The sequence below is a fragment of the Salvia hispanica genome, chromosome 5 (genome assembly GCF_029641045.1).
Source record: "Salvia hispanica isolate PSC_SH4W2 chromosome 5, Shi_PSC_v1, whole genome shotgun sequence".
Classification (NCBI taxonomy): Eukaryota; Viridiplantae; Streptophyta; class Magnoliopsida; order Lamiales; family Lamiaceae; genus Salvia; species Salvia hispanica.
The window spans coordinates 39,987,009-40,003,887 of NC_142696.1; the positions used below are offsets into that span (position 1 = coordinate 39,987,009).

Consider the following 16,879-nt stretch of genomic DNA (forward strand, 5'->3'; position numbering starts at 1 on the left):
GAATAAATATATTCATTATTTATGTACATAGTACTTTAATCTTTAACAATTTTCAAATTTGGTGTTACGGATATTTAGTCTATTTAAGTCATAAAAACTACAATATAATAATTGAATACAAATTTTATTACATAATAGTTTTTTATTACTTACTCCGTCCCCAAATAATATGCACTTTGGAGAAAACACGAGTTTAAATGTAAAATTGGTAAGAGATGTAGAGAGAAAAGGTAACTAAAGTATTGTTAGTGGAGAACCGGTCTAAACTTATTAGAGAGAAGAGATTTTCCAAAATTAAAAAGTGTATATTCTGGTGGGACGGACTAAAAAAGAAAGAGTGTATATTCTTCTGGGATGAAAGAGTACAATATAAAAAGAAAGAGTACAATTTAAGTCACCCCTCCTCTATTTTATTAGGATTGGTCTTCGGTATTTGCATATTAGTACTATATACTTTGGCAAAAAAGTTAATCAACACGATAGTGTTTGTAAATTACATGACGTATCACAAATTTAAAAATACTTTAGAATACAAATAATCCGAACGCACATAAATTTGTGATATGGATATTAGTAAGAATCAACTAAAGTGTATAATGAAAAATAATAGTATTACTTAAATTTTAATGTGTTTTTTTTTTCTCAAAATATTACTCCATTTAAATATTTTTACTTTTTAAAATAATAATTATTTAAATAAATATATAATAATATATTTTTCACTATGTCCGACCCCACGAGTTTTATATCCTGGATCCGCCATTGCTTTTATTAGAATAATTATTCGGTGATTGGAACTTATTTTTTTCAAAATAACAAAAATTAAAGTTAAATAGCATGAATAATAAACAAAACTAAAATTAAATAAGCTAATAGAGCTTGTTAATAATAGAATCTTATGAATAATAAATTACTACAACTCTAAGAAAACAATCAAATAGTGATTTTTTTAATTTTTTTTAATAATCAAACATTGCAAATGAAAGTAATGCGAGTAATACGTAATATTGAAAACAAATAAATTATATTGTTGAAAAAATATTTCGAAAAATAACAAAACAGACTTTGTTAGAGTATTAATGTTTTTCTTATTTATGAAACAAAGAAAAAAGAGCAAGGACAAAATATTGAAATTGAACGAACTATGTTAGACGTGATTACTAGCATCAATCTAACACAATATATCCAGTCAACTTTTTAAATATTTAATTAGTTTTCATCTCATTAATATTCTTCGACCATAATTATATTTTTTTTGATAGTTTATCAAAAAATTATAAAAATAAATAAATAAAAAACATAAATTATAATGATTAAAATACGAAATTAGAAATACATATTTTTGGAAAGGACAAAATTTTTAGATTGAATAGAAATTTGGTGAATCAAATAATATATTATTCTCATCAACAAATTCACTATAAAAAAAAGCGCCCATTTGTGAGCACAATAGTGCTAGCAAACCTGTATTAAAGTGCTCGCAAACATAAGTATTGCTAGCAGATTGCGAGCACCAACTCTGCTAGCTATAGCGCTTGTAGCAAATTTGTGAGTAGTTTTGCGAGCAGAAGTTCTTTTGCGACCACCTTTTTGCTCGCTAATGGTGGATGTCGGCCAAACTATGTGCTCGCAATATTTCTAGCACCTCCATTTTGCTCGCAATTCTTCTAGCACCTCCATTTTGCTCGCAAATTTTCTAGCACCTCTTGTTTATCGAGCTCTTTCTGTTACCAACATTGTGCTAGTAGAAGTGCTAGTAGAAAGAACAAAATTTTAATATTTTTTTAGTAATTATTATCTGGATAATTTATTAAATAAAAATTACACCGAAATTGACAATTAATAAAGAACAAAATTCAAAACTTACATAAAATTAATAAGATTGTTTTACACTTTCAGTTTTTACTAATTCGGTTAACCTTTTCAGTAAGATTCAACAATAGTTCTAACATCCTCTCATTTTCTTTCTCAAATTCAGCGTCTAACTCCATTTTTTTACGCACTAAAGCAGCATCAAAGAAGATTGACTATTTGAGGAGAAAAAATTAGATACATTATTTTTGTGTGCAAGACTATAGCAATTGTGATATTTATTTATAGATGAAAATTAATAAATTTTGTTATAATTTTTATATATTTTTATTATTTAAAATAAAATAAAATAAAATAAAATAGTAAGAGATTGTGCCATTTGATGCGACCTCATTAGTTGCTAAAAGAAATAGAGATGGAGAATGTAGGTTGGAGTAAATGAGATCACGATGTTTATAAGAGAGAGATCTTATTTTATTTTTTAAAAATATATTGTAAATGACATGATGGTTGAGCTTGAGCACCGATGGGAGAATTTATTCACGTTTGAGTGGTGTTTGGTTGACAAGATAAAATAATAGAAATATATAATCTCAATTCAGGATTGAGTTGTGAGATTATTTTAGTCATAAGAAGTTAGCTAAAACTAATTATTTCATAATTATTCATTTAAAATTGAATTGTGAGATTGAACCAACGCAATACAAGTTTAAGTAAGCAAATTGAATGTTTTAATAAATGGTCGAATCTTTATTTCAAAACTATTGGCTTTTCCTCTACACAATAGTTACGGCCCGCAACTAACCAAGTAACAATGAAATAGGCGGCCGGCTGCCGCCAATCAAATTCATTTTCTTGCAGAAAAATAAAATTAAAATCAAATATTATAAAATTTGACACTGAAATCATTACTTACTCCTTCTGTCTTGTAAAAAATATGAGTAACGAATGTGACATGAAAAATAAGATAAAATTAGTAAAGTAAAAGATACCATCAGTATTAAGATAAAATTGATAAAGTAAAAAAGAAGAGGAGAATGATAGTTAAAATAATGTTAGTGAATAGTGAGATCTATATTATTAAATTAATACTATAACTTTTAGGAAATGGAATGCACATATTTTTGTGGATCAGATGAAAATAAAAATTACATATTTTTATGCGAGGGAGGGAGTATAATTTAGTTCATCAATTTGTAAATTTGACACTGAAATCATTACTTATAATTTAGTTCATCAATTTGTAAATTTGACACTGGAATCATTACTTATAGTAATTTGGTTCATCAAATTAGTTGATTTAAATTACTAGTAGCAATACTTTGTTCATCAAATTAGTTGATTTAAATTACTAGCAATACTTTGTTTTTTTATGTATAAAAAATCACAAGAACAAGCCGTACCATCCCTTTTTCCTATTTTTTCGGAGTTATACAAAAAAGGAAAAAATAGAATTTGATACACAAAATTAAGAAAAATTTATAAAACAAAAGAAGAAAAAGGAAGGCACAGACAAAAACAAAAAGATCTGAAAAAACGGAGGCGCGGTAATGTGTGCCCTCAACGCTGCACAACTCGGGGCGAAGACGAAGAGCGAAAGTCTCAATACGGCGCCGTTTCATCCCCGGCATCTGTTCCCCATCTCCGCCGCTGTTCATAAACCCTAATTTTGCTGGATTCCGTTCCGAAACCCACCGCATTCAGTTGTTGTGAATCTCGGCGGCACCTTCTGCTTTTGATCAATGAGAATTGAGTTGGAATTTTGAGAATCTATACGAATCGTAGTTAGATTTCGAGCGATGGAGTCGTTGGTGGAGCTCTGCGATTTAATCGCGCAGAATCCTGCGCAATTTGGTAATAAGATAGCGTGGATTTGCAGCCGCTGCCCGCCGGCGGAGTCGCTGATGACGGGATCGCCGACGGTTTCCAGGTCTCAACTCCATGCGATACTCGCGGTCGCGCGATTCCTTTCGAAATGCCCGAATTCGGAACACGAAACCCCCAAGGCGCTGATTCTCGCGTTTTACCGCTCAATTCCTTTGACCTTTAATCCCAAATTCTGGCCGCAGGCGTTTTATCCCGCGGATGTTTCTTCGTTCTTCACCGATTTCATGAGTTACATTTCGAATGCGGCCGAACTATGTCCTAAGTTTTCTAGTGATGTTGCGGGATTCACGGGGGAAATTGTACTTCAGACGATGGCGAATGCTGATTCAAGCATATCTAGGGTTTTCTTGAATGCTCTATGTTCGAATTTCCCTCCTATTCTTTCTGCTGATGCCAATAAATTGATACGATTTCTTCTTGATCGCTTTGATGTTGGGGTTCCTACTTCTCCAAAGGAAGGAATTTTGACCCCTGATGTAGGTTCGGCGCAGGGCTCTCCGCTGAGTGGGAACTATAATCAGTCCCCTAATGTTTCTGCAGATTCATCAAGCAGCTCTGGTATTGTGGCGAATGGGGTGGACAACGTTTCTTGGAAAAGCAATGGAGACTTATCTGCTCCTGCAGCTTATAAGAAGAACTTAAAATTCTTCGAGGACGAACCGGTGGAGGGTCTTGAAAAACAAGAAATTGTTTTCAAGTTGATTGGACATGTATGCAGCAAGGTGGCTATTGATCCCCGCCTTACAGAGCAAGTGCGGGGAATAGCAAAGAGTCAACTTAGCTCAATGGCTGATTTCCTGAAGGTAATGACTAACTCTAATAAACTTGCACAATTCCGTGTCAAGGTGGTTGCCATTAAATTTGATACTGCTAAATATATATTGAAATTAATGCATAAACAATTATCGCTGAAATTGTTTGTGGCATTGACAGATACGGAAGCGCGATTGGTCGGAGCAGGGGCAGTTGCTGAAAGTCAGGATAAACAGAAAGCTGTCAGTGTATCAAGCGGCTGCGTTGCTGCAAATCAAGACTCTCGCATCTCTTGACACAGAAGGAAAGTCTTCAAAAAAATTGTTGCATGGAGCTCTTGGATTGTTAATTGAGGCTGCGGAGGCATGCTTGTTCTCCGTGTGGCGTAAATTGAGAGCTTGTGAAGATCTTTTTGGCTGTTTGATTGCTGGCATCTCTCAAGCTGCTGTTATTCGTGGAGGTCAGCTCCTCCGGGTTCTGCTTATTCGTTTTAAACCCCTTGTGCTGGCTACTTGCGCTCAGGTATACTCAGTTTTTGGCTGGACTTGCTCCGTATGATAGTTAGTATCATGAAACAATCTTTTTTCTTCCTTATGATCTTTTGTGAACAGGCCGATACTTCAGTTAGCAGTCAAGGATCTATGTTCAATAGTGTCCTGAAAACATGTTGTGAGTTAATTGAATTCGGTTGGTCCAGGGATCGGGCTCCCTTGGATACCTTTATCATGGGACTGGCAACTAGTATTCGTGAACGAAACGATTACGACGAAGAGGTTAGTATCCATTAACACTATTCCAGGCTGGCAACTGTTTCTTTTATGTTAACAATAAGATGCATAACATTTTATTGAATTTTCGATTAAAAGTTAGAAAACAATGGACAAAGTAAATTTCAGTGAGGCCAATCGACCAAGACACTCACACATTCTTCTGATTTTGGCTTGACATTCTTATGTTCTTTATCAGGATGGAAAAGAGAAGCCAGCAACCCCACCTATACAGCTGAACATCATACATTTGTTGGCTGAGCTCAATGTTTTCGTTAAGAAGCATGAAGTTGTAGATATGATACTACCCCTTTTTATTGAAAGCTTAGAAGAAGGTGATGCTTCGACTCCTGGGTTATTGAGGCTTCGCGTAAGTTCCAATCTCTTTAAAATAAAATCCTTATGCTTTCTCTCGAGCTTCTTGCTATGTCATTTCATTTTTGCCTTTTCTTATAAATTTTATCTTGCATTATTTTCTCAACCTGCTTTTGTTGAGTTACTGCAGCTTCTTGATGCTGTTTCTCGCATGGCGAGTTTAGGTTTTGAGAAGTCTTACCGTGAAGCAGTGGTTTTGATGACTCGAAGCTACATGGGCAAACTCTCAGAAGTTGGCTCTGCTGAAAGTAAAACCCAGGCACCTGAGGCGACAACGGAACGTATTGAGGTATGTTTCAACATTGCATCTGAATATTTGTAGGATACTCCACAAGGGGTGGAATTCTGCTGTGGCAAATAGTTGCTCACTGATTCAATCACCTCTAGACATTACCTGCAGGATTTTTGTTGATTGCAAGTGGTATTACATGTAATAAGTTGCGGTCAGATTACCGTCACCGCTTACTATCACTTTGCTCAGATGTCGGCCTGGCGGCAGAGTCCAAAAGTGGAAGGTAAAGTTTAGCAATTGTTGTTTGAAAAAATTCAGTTTTTGGATACTAATTCATGAGTGACTTACCAACTAGTTAAATCAATATTTTTCAGGAGTGGAGCAGATTTTCTTGGTCCTCTTCTTCCTGCTGTGGCTGAAATATGTTCTGATTTTGATCCTTGTGTAGATATAGAACCTTCACTCTTAAAGCTATTTCGTAACTTGTGGTTCTATATTGCGCTCTTTGGGTTAGCACCACCGATACAGAAAACTGCAGCTACGTCAAAGTCAGTTTCAACTTCACTTAATAGTGCAGGCAGTGTGGGTACCACTGCTCTCCAAGCTGTGGGTGGACCATACATGTGGAATTCATTATGGTCTACTGCTGTTCAACGTATTTCTCAAGGGACCCCACCTCTCGTAAGTTAACCTAGTTATTAAATAAGCACTCAGTTATCTTCGCTCTTGGCCAACTTCTTTTTTACTGGGGTAACTTTATTGATTTGAAATAAAAAAGAAATTATTGGATTTTCCTACCTCTGATTATAACCATCATTCATCAATATACTCAAATATACTTGTGCAAGCTTGTTCTGCTGGAACCATGGTGATTTAAACTTTATTTTGCGTTCACTAAAGTCCATTTGTCCCTATCAATGTGAAGCATGATATCTCTCTGTATTCTATGTACATGAATCCACCAATAAAATTGGACTTCACTTGGCTTTGAACATTTTGAATCGTAAACAGTATGATTAAAATGTCGTTTAATGGTTAAATCATGAATTGTTTTGTATCCGAATATCTCTTTTCTCTTTAGATTAATTACTTGAATATTACAAATGGTGTCATATATGTCTAGTCCTCTTTCTTGGCTCAAGGATCTGAATTGGAAAGAAAGATGGTAGTAAGAAACAAAGAATGCTTGATATATTTCCTTTTCATGCTATCAGGAATTTAGATTTCACTGTGAAAAATAGAAAAAAAGTGAATGATAGTAGCATGCACTGCATGTTCAACTAAAGCAACTAAGACATTGGGTTTACTCTTATTTCAGAGGGTATTTTAGTTCATTTATCTTAGCATGTATTGTAAAATGATACTCTTGAACTGCTAGAATCAATATTAGAGTCCTTTAACCTTTTGTTGAATAACTTCATTGTTCCCTGTGTAGATTTACAATGATGATTAAAAACTCTTTTCTTAATTGGTTTCTAAAATGAAATCAAAGTTGATAAGGTGGAGAGTAACTGTATAAGGTCTCTTAAACAGGTCAAATCATTCCTGGCATGTATCTTATGTCAAGTTTATGGTAGTAGTGTTTTGGATATTCTTATTATTTGATTTTATATCCGTTACTTGGGGCCATCATTGATGTTTTAGTTACATGTACTAAGTACTTGTTAAAACTAATTTTCTGATGGCAAAATTGTTTGTTCAGGTTGTGAGCTCTGTGAAATGGCTTGAAGATGAGTTGGAACTCAATGCTCTGCACAACCCAGGTAGTCGTCGAGGGAGTGGGAATGAGAAAGCTGCTGTGACTCAAAGAAGTGCTCTTGCTGCTGCTTTAGGAGGGCGGGTGGAGGTTTCTGCAATGAGTACAATCTCAGGTCTTTGAATAGCATATTTTTTTTAGGCAAATCAGACTCCTATATTTGGATGTATTGAAATTAGTCACCATTCTTTTACTTAAGTGATTGACTCCAATCCTAAAAATTTGGATACCATATTTGATTTCTGCAGGTGTGAAAGCAACCTATCTTTTAGCAGTGGCATTTCTAGAGATAATACGATTTAGCAGCAATGGAGGTATTCTGAATGGAAACCCAAATGCAACTGGCTCTCGGAGTGCCTTCAGCTGCGCCTTTGAATACCTAAGAAGTCCTAATCTTATGCCTGCTGTATCTCAGTGTTTGACTGCTATTGTTCATCGGGCATTTGAAACAGCAATAACTTGGCTGGTATTCTCCTTCTCATCCTCTCTTCTGTTTTGTCTTGTTTGTGGATCTGCACAAGTTTGGCTTATTCTTTTGGGCATTATATTGACAATTTAGCGGTCTTATTGGGATATTTCGTTTTTTTGGGTAACTGCTGGCATTACTTGTACTCCCTCCGTTCCATAGTAGTGGAGGCATTTCCCATTTTAGTAAAAGTCATCACATTTTTTCTCACTTACTTTACTCTCTCTTTACTTTATTCACTCTTCATCTCTATACCTTTTTCATTACCTACTTTATTCTTTCCTTACTTAACTCACTTAAACACAATTTTTCTTGAATCGCATGCCCAAAAGAAATGCCTCCACTACTATGGAACAGAGGGAGTACTCCTTAATTCTGGTGACCTTTATAAGAACAGTTTTCCAATTTAATTTATATAATGTGCTCTAAGCTTGTAAGTTGTTTGTTTATTCTGTTTGTTTCTTTCTCTCAATATGCTTTTCTTTATTCTATTATAGAGATTCCTTCCCTAAATGTCATGGTCTATATCAACTTTCTGTAGGAGGATAGAGCATCTGAGACTGGGCCTGAAGCTGAGATTAGGGAGTCTACTCTCTCGGTTCATGCCTGTTTTCTAATAAAAAACTTGTCCCAAAGGGATGAGCATGTACGAGACATATCTATTACTTTGTTAACTCAACTCAGAGAGAGATTACCTCAGGTAAAATGCCATATGGTTTTCTCATCATCTCACACTTCATTTTCTAGCTCACATTCTAAGAATACCTGTATATGGTTTACATGTCTTGCAGATATTGTGGAATTCATCTTGTTTGGATGCTCTTCTGCTTTCAATGCATAATGATCCACCTTCTGCTGTTGTGAGTGATCCTGCCTACATTACCAGTGTCCGAACTTTGTACCAAAAGGTTGTCCGTGAGTGGATTGTTGTGTCGCTTTCACATGCTCCGTGCACTAGTCAGGGTCTTCTTCAGGTTTGTAACTTTCTTTACTGGAAGGCATCTATACTCATTGCATTTTTCTTATTTTTTTCCTCGGTCTTTCTATATGGAATCTCAGCTCTTCTTGTACCCTTTCTATATTCAGGAAAACCTTTGCAAGGCTAATACTTGGCAGAGAACACAGCCAACAGCTGATGTTGTTTCTCTATTGTCTGAGATACGGATAGGCACAGGTAAAAATGATTGTTGGAACGGTCCAAAAACTGCAAATATTCCTGCAGTTATGGCGGCCGCCGCTGCTGCATCAGGTGGAAACCTGAAGTTGATGGATGGATTCAATTTGGAGGTTCTTGGTACTGGTATGGTCAGTGCGACAGCAAAGTGTAACCATGCAGGAGAAATTGCTGGAATGAGAAGATTATATGAGAGCATTGGTGGTCTTGATCAATCTACTGTTGGTCTAAATCAAGATAATCCAGATGGGTCGGCACAGCCACCACAGCCCAAAAAAGAATCCTTCAATGAGGTATTGCTTTCCAAATTCGTAAAGCTGCTTCAGAAGTTTGTAACTGTTGCAGAGAAAGGGGAAGAAGTAGATAAATCATCTTTCCGTGAAACTTGTTCTCAAGCCACTGCTTTGCTTCTTTCCAATCTGGTAATAACTTTGTGTAAACTTCTCCTTATATTAGTTATGACTTCAATTTCTTGTCTTTTTAAACATGATATAACATATTTTATCAGGATTCAGATTCAAAATCAAATCCCGAGAGTTTTTCTCAACTTCTGCGCCTTCTTTGCTGGTGTCCAGCTTACATAACCACACTTGATGCTGTGGAGACTGGCGTGTTCATCTGGACATGGCTGGTTTCTGCTGCTCCTCAGTTGGGTTCGGTAGTTCTTGCTGAGCTGGTAGATGCATGGCTATGGACAATAGACACTAAGCGAGGCCTATTTGCTTCGGATATAAGGTGTTCTGGACCTTCTGCGAAATTGAGGCCCCAACTTGTAGCTGGTGAGCCCCAGTTGCGGCCAGAGAAGGACCCGGTTGAACAAATAATGGCGCATAGACTGTGGCTTGGATTTTTTATTGATCGATTTGAAGTAAGATTCAACATCTACTCTCATAGGCCTCATTTAAAGCCTCTGTCGTCTGTATCAAATTTTAATTCTGATCCCAAATGTTATGCTTTAATTCTATATCCTCCATCCCGCAAGAATATGCCCTCTTTCCTTTTTAGTCCGTCCCACAAGAATATACACTTTCTAAATTTGGAAACTCTTTTCTCTCTTATACGGTGGGATCCATTCTCCACTAACAATACTTTGATTACTTTTTCTTTCTACTTCTCTCTTACTTTACCAATTGTGCATTAAAACCCGTGCCCAACCAAAAGTGGATATTCTTGTGGGACGGAGGGATTACTAAATAATCTGCCAAAGATGACAAGTTAGAAATGTTGCATGACAAAAAATATTTTTGTCGTGGGTTCCTTAAGCTGTAACGCACTTATGAATGCGCGTTAACTTGTTGCTTTGAAATATTGTCTTTTCAGGTAGTTCGGCATGACAGTGTTGAACAGCTTTTGCTACTTGGCCGGATGTTACAAGGGACAACAAAACTCCCCTGGAATTTTACTCGACATCCAGTTGCCGTAGGAACTTTCTTCACCCTTATGCTTTTTGGCGTGAAATTTTGTTCGTGTCATACACAGGGAAACCTTCAGAATTTCAGATCAGGGCTTCAGTTGCTGGAAGATAGAATATATAGGTATAGCATTTTGTCATGTTCATAAATTTATTTTTTACATATTAACTGAGTGTATCTGTACACTGAGCTGGCCTGAACTTTTTTTCAGTTGTTTGATTACTTTGACTCAGTGTAGACCTCTGATTCTATTCCTTTTTATAATATTTTTTCCGTTTCAAAAGAGCTGCCTTAGGGTGGTTTGCTCACCAGCCAGAGTGGTATGATTCGAGAAACAAATATTTTGCCCAGAGTGAAGCTCAATCCGTTTTAGTGTTTGTCCATCATCTTTCTAATGAGCGGGTTGACCCAACACACCATGATCCGAAAGCTCGGGGTGTTGAAAATGGCAGCTCCACAAATGACTCTGTAAGTAATTATAAAAATCCTGAAGTGCATAGACCTACACCATAAACATTTGATATTCTTTATGCATGGGTTTTACGAAGCTGAGGAAAAATTCTTATGTTCTGCAGAAGGATCACTATCATCCTATCTGGGGTCAGATGGATAACTATGCTGTTGGGCGAGAGAAGCGGAGACAGTTACTTCTTATGTTATGCCAACACGAAGCTGACAGACTTGAGGTTTGGGCTCATCCTGTTGGATCAAAGTAATGATCGTTGACCTTTTCAAACTATTTCATTGGATTTTGCTTTAGTTTAGCTGTGGTGATATATATGATATCTCCAATACTGAACTCGTGTACAGGGAAAGCTCTTCCCGGCTTAAAATTAGCTCCGACAAATGGGCTGAGTGTGCAAGGACTGCTTTTACCGTCGATCCTCAGATTGCTCTGTCATTAGGTGCACGATTTCCAGCAAATTCTTCTCTGAAGACTGAAATCACGCAGCTAGTCCAAGTACACTTGTGAACTTTCCTGAGACTAAATAAATTTACATGTTAGCACAACATATCAGTTTAGGAGTGAGTAAATTCACACATACAAAAATTCAATAAGAATCTTAATTAAAGCAAGAAAGCCTTACAACAAACAGCTCCTTTCTGAGCCTATTAGTATGTTCTTAATACAGTTTCAGATTTCCCATTTCGAGTAAGACTATTATGTATAAGATGAAAGATGTAGATGAGACTTTTCATTTTAAAACACATACATATTGGTTGTATTTTCCATCTTTTTTCATTATTTGTTTTGACATGGTTTTAACCTGTGCATTGTTTTTCTTCTTACTAGTCACATATAACGGAGATACGCAGTATTCCAGAAGCTTTGCCTTATTTCATAACCCCCAAAGCAGTAGACGACAATTCAACGCTTCTGCAACAATTACCACACTGGGCAGCTTGTTCAATTACGCAAGCTTTAGAGTTCCTTACCCCAGCATATAAAGGGCACCCTCGAGTCATGGCTTATGTTCTCAGGGTGTTGGAATCTTATCCTCCTGATAGAGTGACATTCTTTATGCCTCAGTTGGTGCAGGCACTAAGACATGATGAAGGGGTATGATGGCTTGCTTTCATGTGATTGCATTTTGGTGGCATATAGCAGAGTGATATTGTGAAGTAAAGAAGTCTACATATTAAAACTGCAAGCTAGGTGGTATTATTAGTTTGGTGCCATGAGTCCATGTCTCTTGAGTCGCCCTTGATTTGTATAATAGAAACAACTAGTATTTGCATGTTTAAGAAAATGATCTTACTTGAAATCATCACTTAAATAAGAAATTTTTTCAGCGTTCTCACTTTACCTTGTATATTATATCAGAACTGTACTTTACATATTAGCAATTTCGATTTGCAGAAGTTGGTTGAGGGTTACCTTCTTAGAGCTGCTCAACGAAGTGATATCTTTGCCCATATTCTGATATGGCACTTACAGGTGAAAAAATTACTGATGGTATACAGCATATTATGCAATTTATCTATTGTTTGAATTATTTATGACAGGATTTTCCTTACAGGGTGAAGAAGCCTGTGTTCCTGAGGCAGGGGCAGGGACAGGGGCAAAAGATGCACCTTTGCCGTCTCCCACGGTATACTTCTTCTGATGCAGAAAAGAACAAAATACAATTTTTTCTGTTTTTACTCATTCGTCATTATAATCGTTAGTGTGTATTCTCTAAATCCATGATAATTATGTTAATAGTTATAGGCATAGATGTTTCTGCATGTTATATTGATCTTCTGCAGAATTCCAAGCACTTCTTTATTTGAATGTCATATATAGTCACATATTATTGTATGTGAAGATTGATTTTGTTTGTTGACTGATAATAGATGGCTTGCAGTATATCCATTCTAAAACAGTCCTCAAGTATGATAGTTTCCCTTGGAAATACTTTAATAATCAGTTTCTGTTTCATCATTTCTATTTTAGTTTAGTTCTGAAGCTGTGGTCTTTTTTATACTTAAAACTAATTTTTTTTCCCTCTCTTTTTCTTCAGACTGTCGCCTTTCAAGCTTTGCTTCCAGTAGTAAGAGATAAAATAATTGACGGTTTCAGTCCCAAAGCGCGGGCTATTTTTCAAAGAGAATTTGATTTCTTTGACAAGGTTACATCTATATCCGGTGTCCTCTTTCCAATTCCAAAAGAGGATAGGCGGGCTGGCATAAGAAAGTAGGAATTACAATTCAAATTTTGCTTGCTGTGTCTCTTATTTAATGTTAATGGTGAGATACCTTTTTTTTTTAATATTGATAGAGAATTGGAGAAAATCCAAGTTGATGGAGATGACCTCTACCTACCTACTGCTCCCGGCAAACTTGTAAGGGGTATACAGGTTGATAGTGGAATACCTTTACAATCAGCAGCAAAAGTTCCTATAATGATAACATTCAATGTCATCGACCGGGATGGGGATCATAATGAAATAAAGCCTCAAGCTTGTATTTTCAAGGTATATGACATTCTGAATGGATTGGGTGCTTAGCATAGTTCATCGTAGTTCAATTCAAGTTTGGAGCAAAACTAATGGCTACTGGAGTTTGCTAGGCACATATTACCTGGTTTATAGTTTATAAGGACGGACTGATAGATAAGATCAAAAAGTGGTTGATGTATTAGCAACAACAGAAAGATCTTATGACAGAACAGCAACTAAGTAAAGGCAGTTGTGTATTTGATCTGAGGCTATCTGTTGCAAAGTTTGTGCAGACTTTAAATATATGTACATGTTGGGCCCTTGAACCTAAATCTTTATTTTGTGATTTACTAATTTGGGATCATGTAGGCAGCTTTTTAGCCATACATCCTGGCTCAGCTATAACCATATCTTTTGGTGCACTTCTTAATGATCTCATACTCTGTTATGGTTATATCCTTCCTAATTGGACTATGTGCTTTGCTATCTGCTATGTGGAAATGCTGGTTATCTTGCAACCTAGCACGTAATGAACCAAGACCTCACTAGAAAACTGTTTAAGAGGCATTTTAGGCAGTAAGTGATTTGTAATAAGGATGGAATTTCTTTTTTGTGTGTCTGTCTGTGATTTGTTCTCTCTTTCTAAGATTATGCATGTGTTAATCTTCTTTATGTGGTTTGCAGCATGCCTGTGTACTGCATGCAATTATGAAAGTATCCGTGTTAATTTGTTTCCTAGTTGTAGCAAAGAGAAGTAGATAAGCATGTCTGAAAATATATGGTTCTTATCCTGATGCAACTGGTTTGCTTGTAGGTTGGAGATGACTGCCGACAAGATGTACTTGCTTTGCAAGTTATTTCGCTTTTGAAGGACATCTTTGAAGCTGTTGATCTTAGTCTCTATTTGTTTCCTTATGGAGTACTCCCAACTGGCCCAGAGAGAGGAATTATTGAGGTGTGTCAACGTCATCTATTACATTATACTTCTATGAACAATTTTTGGCATGCCCTGACTTTTTACCATATGATTTCTTCACAATTTAATGCTCATCATGCGTCTATTGCCTTTTATCTTTCTTTCTAATTTGCTTTTCTTGGATATTGTGGATAATATATTAATGTGCACCTCGCCACTTGGTGAATCAGTTAACAAAATAAGAGATCTGTCGACTATCCTGTTTTATTTCGTACGGCAGAACACATATTTTTTATTTGTGCAAGCAGCAAAACTAAACTGTTCTAGGTGTGAAACTCAGAATGATGATTAACGACACAAGCACAATTGTCTATTGGACTCTTAGAAAAATGGGACTGTCATTCTAATGGATCAAACATGATTGTGAGGCCATAAAGAGAATATTAAATAACTGGTTCACTTGCACATGGTTGTTCACAAAGACAAAGTATGAGGCTTACACTAATATTAAGTAGTAACTCTCAGAATGTATTCAGGATTACTCCACTGTACCAATCAGCATTATAACTTTAAGTTATTACTTATTCTGAAAAGTGTCATGAGGCAATATATTTAAAAAAAACTTACCAAATGCCATTCTAATAAATATTTTTTGACATGTATTGTTGGTGTCCTATCTGGTTGAGAAAATGTAGAAGGCTTGTGTTGGTTGTCGAGAAGGAAATTTAACTTGCATTACTTATTTGTTCTGAAGAAGCTGGTGCTCTATGCTGTATCCACAGTGCATCTTCTTGAATAAGCTATGGGTGCTGAGCTCTGAAGCAATTCCCTTAAATAGCTCGACATGTTCTCATATCCGCTTCCTATCAATGTTTGCCCTAAATTTCCTACCTATATGCTTGACAGGTTGTGCCTAATTCTCGAAGTAGGAGTCAGATGGGCGAGACCACTGATGGTGGTCTATATGAGATATTTCAACAGGACTTTGGGCCAGTTGGATCACCCAGCTTTGAAACTGCTAGGGAGAATTTTCTCATTAGCAGTGCTGGATATGCAGTTGCTAGCCTCTTGCTTCAACCAAAAGATAGACATAATGGGAATCTTTTATTTGACAGGTAAGTGCATATGCACATCAATGCTTAAAATACAATAACCCAAAGCGTTACTTGGTCATTGCAAATCCATAGATGGATTCTGTGGCTCACAATACCATCCTTTAAGTCTCCAAAGTTCATTATTTAGATTGCCATTATTTTTTGGCATGAATCAACTTTTACTCTATTTTCTTACATTCTACAAATATTTTGATGTTCTATCTTAAGGAGATGGGGATTGTTTTGTTGTTGAATGATTAGACACACCATGTTATCAGGATGCATTACAGTCTCTATGATGATTCAGAATGAAAAAAAATGTGATTGATGATTAAAATACATTAACAGTCAACTTGTATAGCATGAAAATCTATGTTGGTTCAATTGTGCAGTTAGTTTTAATATAGGGAGTACTATCTTTTACATCCTCAGACAATCAATTTTGACCATGCTAAGCCTGTTGTGATTCTTTGTGAATGCAGTGTAGGTAGGCTCGTTCATATTGATTTTGGTTTTATATTGGAAACTTCTCCTGGTGGAAACATGAGGTTTGAAAGTGCTCACTTCAAGCTGAGTCACGAGATGACTCAACTACTCGACCCATCAGGGGTGATGAAAAGTGATACGTGGTACCAGTTCGTAAGGTAATGTGTTAGTAGTATCTTGGTCTGTCTTCTCTCTTTTCAAGAATTATGCTTGATGCTAGCTAACGTTCTCATCTTTCCTTGCGCAGCTTGTGTGTAAAGGGTTACCTTGCTGCACGGCGCTACATGGATGGGATCCTAAGCACAGTGGCCATGATGCTCGACAGCGGGTTGCCTTGCTTCAGCAGAGGAGATCCAATTGGAAATCTTCGAAAGAGATTCCATCCAGAAATGAGCGAGCGCGAAGCAGCCAATTTTATGATCCGCATATGCACCGATGCGTACAATAAGTGGACGACGGCTGGATACGATTTGATTCAGTATCTCCAGCAAGGCATTGAGAAATGAGGAAGTTGTATAATCTTGGTCTCATTATGTTTTTTGACGCTTGTATCTCGTAGCTGGGAAATGAGGAGAAAACCACGAAAATATAGGTGTTGTTTATATGGCTGGGGGATCGATGCTCCTGATAATTTATTTAATTTATATTTTTTGTGGTTTCGTTTAAACCTTTTCAGATAGAACTGAGAAACAGAGTTGCGATGCGTGGTGTGATCCATTAACTTGTAAAAATGTAGCTCGATTTCGTCATGGAAGTATTCGATTAATTTATTTCGTGCCACTTATATTTGATATTATGATTTCATATTCTCCTTTGGTTATATGCATG

The 16,879-nt window shown here is 36.3% G+C and overlaps 1 protein-coding gene across 1 annotated transcript; it reads left to right on the top strand.

Annotated features, from left to right (window-relative positions):
- The first annotated feature begins 3,303 nt into the window (after positions 1-3,303).
- Positions 3,304-16,842, top strand: LOC125188574 (Phosphatidylinositol 3- and 4-kinase family protein). The gene is made up of 26 exons (XM_048085508.2): positions 3,304-4,502; positions 4,633-4,974; positions 5,064-5,225; positions 5,419-5,589; positions 5,725-5,883; positions 5,982-6,109; positions 6,201-6,507; positions 7,529-7,697; positions 7,831-8,048; positions 8,590-8,748; positions 8,840-9,022; positions 9,135-9,644; positions 9,731-10,090; positions 10,543-10,757; positions 10,919-11,102; positions 11,210-11,346; positions 11,445-11,595; positions 11,929-12,195; positions 12,496-12,573; positions 12,656-12,727; positions 13,139-13,311; positions 13,396-13,591; positions 14,370-14,510; positions 15,378-15,586; positions 16,048-16,209; positions 16,299-16,842. Exons 1-26 carry the CDS (start codon positions 3,612-3,614, stop codon positions 16,555-16,557), a joined length of 6,003 nt encoding a protein of 2,000 aa, XP_047941465.1. The 5' UTR covers positions 3,304-3,611; the 3' UTR covers positions 16,558-16,842.
- The last annotated feature ends 37 nt before the right edge of the window (positions 16,843-16,879 follow it).

Coding starts and splice junctions, on each gene's coding strand:
- LOC125188574 (XM_048085508.2), top strand. CDS start 3,612: ATGGAGTCGTTGGTGGAGCTCTGCGATTTAATCGCGCAGAATCCTGCG. Junction 13,312..13,395: donor AGGCGGGCTGGCATAAGAAA/GTAGGAATTACA, acceptor TAATATTGATAG/AGAATTGGAGAAAATCCAAG. Junction 16,210..16,298: donor ACGTGGTACCAGTTCGTAAG/GTAATGTGTTAG, acceptor TTCCTTGCGCAG/CTTGTGTGTAAAGGGTTACC.